The sequence below is a fragment of the Phytophthora parasitica genome, assembly GCF_000247585.1.
Source record: "Phytophthora parasitica INRA-310 unplaced genomic scaffold supercont2.9, whole genome shotgun sequence".
Taxonomy (NCBI): Eukaryota; Oomycota; class Peronosporomycetes; order Peronosporales; family Peronosporaceae; genus Phytophthora; species Phytophthora nicotianae.
In genome coordinates, this window is record NW_008648995.1 from 1,509,340 (window position 1) to 1,513,671 (window position 4,332).

General features: G+C 51.4%; 3 protein-coding genes across 3 annotated transcripts in view; all 3 read left to right on the forward strand.

Moving 5' to 3' along the window:
* Positions 1-243: 243 nt before the first annotated feature.
* PPTG_06533 (hypothetical protein) lies at positions 244-1,235 on the forward strand. Its single transcript, XM_008900465.1, has one exon. The coding sequence runs from the start codon at positions 326-328 to the stop codon at positions 1,097-1,099; it is 774 nt and encodes a 257-aa protein (XP_008898713.1). The 5' UTR covers positions 244-325; the 3' UTR covers positions 1,100-1,235.
* A 251-nt stretch (positions 1,236-1,486) lies between these two features.
* Positions 1,487-3,312, forward strand: PPTG_06534 (hypothetical protein). The gene is made up of 5 exons (XM_008900466.1): positions 1,487-1,929; positions 1,997-2,036; positions 2,104-2,205; positions 2,268-2,939; positions 3,008-3,312. Exons 1-5 carry the CDS (start codon positions 1,621-1,623, stop codon positions 3,226-3,228), a joined length of 1,344 nt encoding a protein of 447 aa, XP_008898714.1. The 5' UTR covers positions 1,487-1,620; the 3' UTR covers positions 3,229-3,312.
* Positions 3,313-3,388: 76 nt separating this feature from the next.
* The window catches only part of PPTG_06535 (hypothetical protein), a gene marked incomplete at both ends in the record, with an annotated part of 2,037 nt that continues 1,093 nt past the window's right edge, over positions 3,389-4,332 (forward strand). Inside the window, 2 exons of the mRNA XM_008900467.1 lie at positions 3,389-3,688; positions 3,771-3,866. Coding sequence (XP_008898715.1) covers positions 3,389-3,688; positions 3,771-3,866 — 396 coding nt within the window. The remainder of the gene's footprint in view (positions 3,689-3,770; positions 3,867-4,332) is intronic.

Genomic DNA, 4,332 nt, shown 5'->3' on the forward strand with positions numbered 1-4,332 from the left:
TTTGGTCCAAGTGTGCATGATTATAAATTGAACCCCTAAAACATTCCAAGAACTAATAGATACACTTGTAAAAAGTAAATAAGAGCTTATATAGCAGTCGTAAAACACACTAAATCAATGTATCACATCATTATAGGGGGGACTTCGTCCCCAATAAATGCCCAACGAAATCTTAAAGAAGGTTTTATAAAATAAATAATTTCAGGAACTGTACGTTATTTATTAAAAATAATATATAGTTTTAGGAAAAATAAGCTTCAGGTTTTTTAACCAATATTTTTTTACCTTGTAGTTTTGGCCAAAAAAGAAAATCAGCAAGACAAGCATGGTGACCCCTGGCATGGACGAAGGCGTGTTCCTCGTGGATGATGCCATTTTTTCGGCCAGCGAGGCACACCGGATGACGCCCGAAGAGGAGCTAGCCGCTATCCAACCGCGCCCGATGGGTGAGATTCTTTACATCGCGTCTGTCGTTGCGCAGCATAGGTTTCCAGTGGAGGTGGTGAACAACGTTCTCGAGTTCGCCGGGGTGTTGCTCGCCTTCCAGGCCGAAACTACAGAGTTTCGTCGCGGACGTAGCGATATGGATGAGGATTATCTGCAGCTGCAGCTTCCCACCGCCGAGGAATTAGATATTCCACCTGGAGTGGACGTAAGTAAATGCTCGCTGCTGGTGGCAGACTGTGTGTCTAAAGATCAGGGATGGGCCACCGATGGACGCGAACATAATGGCACGTACCGCGAGTCAAGCTCCTGGTCCGAGGTGGCGGTGACGTCGGTAAATACGATGGGAGAGAACAGAGAGACGGCGCGCGCGCTATTCTGTCCGAACCTTCGTGCCGGCAGGAATTTCCGTCACCACCGTAAGTACTTCGGCAGCTCCGCAGACCTGCTGCACCATATCAAGCTTGGCGATTGTGTGTCGATCGTTCTCCGGTCGCAGTATCCCGGGTGGACAAACTCGGCCAAGTACGGTCGACTCGCGGTCTGCTTTGCAGTGGAGCTGAACGACAACTTCTCGTTTACCGACATCTCGTTTCCTAGCAGCACTAACGAAATGGAGAGCGCAGGTCCCTCTATTCCGTGTAGTCTTCAGTAAGAGGAGGCCATCTCGACTCATTTTTTATTAGCTCTGTCATTCCAATCAGACGCTTAACTCACGAATTTCAGTCGTGCTTTCAATCGATGATCCACACTAGCTTATAGTTTTTTTTTAAAAGAAAGTTTCAGATGGAGTGGTGCGTTGTATAGCTACCGTAGCACAGCCGAGGTGATGCGTGCTCCCGCTATTAGTGTCGCTGTGGTCTCCAGCACACGCATTTGACGCCCTTTGGTTACGCAGCGCAATGCAAAAACTAAGCGGCAACATTCTTGTTCGTGTTGGAGGAGACTGACAACAGTCTGGGAATTTTAGAGGAGACGGACAGCAATCTCCTCTAAAATTCTCCACGAAAAGAGTTTTGCGAACAGTTATTTTTGTGTTCAGAACAACAATGACTCGACAACGGTCTCCTCTATCATTGGCCGCGGCATCTGTGACTTGCCCAACCGAGATTCATGGCGGTTGCAGTTGCTGCACTGCCGCCACTTCGAATTTGACTTCACGGCCACGTAAGGGCAATGCTGCAGCGACTCGGAGTACGGACGCGTTCGGGTTTCGCGGCGCTGCCACATGCTCTCATATTGGCGGCGCTGGCGGTTGCTGTCGTAAAAGCGCAAACACTGCGTACTGAGCGGGCAGTAGACACACTATTGCCCGCAGAAGAAGCTGTCATCCCAGAAGTTGACGCGTCCATCGGGCTGACCCAGCGCGAGGTCTTCGGTATGGCTCTAGCGGCGCTCGTCATCTTCGTCGCTGCAGGAGGAGGCACTGGAGGTGGAGGAGTGCTAGATCCAATCTACATCCTCATCGTCGGGCTAGATGCCAAGGTGCGATACATGTACACTGCAATATCGTGCTGGTAGTCTTATTAACTATTACGCGGTCACTGGGTAGACTGCTATCCCCCTCTCCAGTATCACGATTCTCGGCGGAGGTACGTTTTGAATACGTGTTCCACTATGTTCGCCGTGTTTAGTGTTTGCTAACGGCGTGTTCCTCAGCAATCGGCAACTTCTTTCTGAATCTTCGCCGCACCCGCGACAATTCGACTCAACCGCTTATTGACTGGGATGTCATTCTTGTGATGCAACCACTTCTCCTGTGTACGTTGCTGTTTCAATCGATTTCGGTATTACATGCATGTTTACTAACAATGATGGTTCAGTGGGAGCTACCTGCGGCACCTTCCTCAACACGATAATGCCTACGTGGCTCCTGTGTGTTCTGTTAGTGCTATTGCTCAGTGTGACCGGCACACGTACACTACAGAAGGCTATAAAAGCGCGCCAAAAAGAGCGCTGGCAATGCGGTGTCGCGCCCGAGGCGACATCCCTCCTCGGCATTGATTCATCCTCCGTTGACTCCATGAAGACCCACAGCAAAGCAGAGCCGGAAGTACTCCCTCGCGCAGACCCGCCATGGCAGAAGCTTGCAACACTTGCTGGTCTGTTCGTGGTAGTCGCCGCGATGAGAATTCTCCGAGGGGGAAAGAACTTTGACAGCCCCGTTGGCATCGATTCATCGTCGATTCTTTATCCAGTACTCGTGACATTGCCTTACGCTGTCCTCATCGGTGTTAGCTACTTTTCGCTGATGAATCTGGGGGCCACGTACGAAAAGCAGCAAAGCCCCGGATACGAGCTCGAAGCACACGAAATCAAGTGGACATCGTCGTCGATTCGATTCTTCCCTGTGTGCTCATTCGCGGCTGGAGCAGTCTCTGGCATGTTCGGCATCGGCGGAGGAATCATCAACGGCCCGCTTCTGCTTGAGGTAGGAGTCGACCCCTCGGCCGCTTCGGCAATGACCGCCACCACCGTGCTTTTCTCCAGCGGAAGTAAGTCCGACACGTGTTTGATCGTTTCTTGTTATCATAGCGCTAACAATTGCCTGTGCGTTGTTCAGTGTCATCTCTCAATTATGCAACAATGGGGAAGATGGATCTCCACCTGGCGCAGCTCATGCTGCCAATGGGTCTAGTTACCACGTACGTCGGCCACTTGTGTCTGCTGAAGGTCGTACGTCACTACAACTGCCCGTCAATGATTATCTTTTCCATGGCCACGATTGTCCTCATCAGCGCCATCGCCATGAGCATCGAGAGCGTTCGAGCGTTGCTCGCGTAAAAAATACCTGAATATTAACATTAACCCAAAATTTCAAATAACGCTAACCAATGAAATCATTTTGGCGTACAATGCATCCAATCATGTCTCTCCTGACTCATTCTCTCCCTCCTCAACGTCATTTTTAGATTCACTCGCTTCAACAAAGAGAACGAGAACGATGGGCCTTCGAGGAGATCTCGTGCGTGGTCTGGCAGTCTTAACACTCGGTGCGGCATTGATAGTAGCTCAACCACCACACGGGAAAGAAGATCCTGTGAAGTTTGGCCCCGTCCCAACGTTCCCGTCGCAGGACGAGCCATACGAGCCGCGTGAAGTGTTGCGCTCTGTCGAGAAACCCCACGAGCTACTTGGGATTCTGCTTGCTGCGTTGGTGGTGCTCATCTCGTCTGGATCAAAGATCGGTGGTGGAGCTGTGCTCGATGCCGTCTACATTTTGGTGCTGAAGCTGGGACCGGATGTACGGGGCATTGAGGCTTGCTGCGAAGCAGAGGAAGGGAGCATATTGTTCTCACTGGGGCGCTGTGTAATTGACTGTGTAGGAGGCCATCCCGCTGGCGAGCATTACTGTTTTCGGGGGAGGTAAGATTTTTTTGTCGTGGATGCTGGAGATGCAAATTGATGGAGAGCTTGTAAACGTATGAAGCACGCCTTCTTTCTCTACAGGTTTTGGGCACCAGGAGCATTGGAAACAGGAAGACCGTACGATTTTTTTTTGTCCTGTGGAATGCCATGATCTTCTTGGATCCGATGCCCAACCCGTCAAGCATGCTCCTGTCGACGGTCCCAGCCACACTCACCCGTGGCGACAGATCCCAGCCACAGCTTACCCAAACGTCGGCGTCCCCTGCTACAGCGTTCAAGCAGCGACGGTAGCTGCTGTCCACCCAGACGTTGGTGGTCCTCTGCTACGGCTCGTCTTGGCGGCGACGGTCCCCAATTGCTGCTCTTCCAGACGTCGACGACGCGTCGGACGCCCCCCAGACACAGCCCAATGCTCCCAGTGCTCTTCCTCCTCTTCCGTCGCTTGAAAGCGAGTCGCCTCTGGAGAGGCGACTCTTCAGTATAGCCTTGCTTTTTACAAGCTCCACTTCTTACCAGCTT

Excerpts from the sequence above, each read along its gene's own strand:
- PPTG_06533 (XM_008900465.1), top strand. The coding sequence starts at position 326 with ATGGTGACCCCTGGCATGGACGAAGGCGTGTTCCTCGTGGATGATGCC.
- PPTG_06534 (XM_008900466.1), top strand. The coding sequence starts at position 1,621 with ATGCTGCAGCGACTCGGAGTACGGACGCGTTCGGGTTTCGCGGCGCTG. Across the intron at positions 1,930-1,996 it reads TCGTCGGGCTAGATGCCAAG|ACTGCTATCCCCCTCTCCAG; the intron begins GTGCGATACATG and ends GTCACTGGGTAG. Across the intron at positions 2,037-2,103 it reads TATCACGATTCTCGGCGGAG|CAATCGGCAACTTCTTTCTG; the intron begins GTACGTTTTGAA and ends CGTGTTCCTCAG.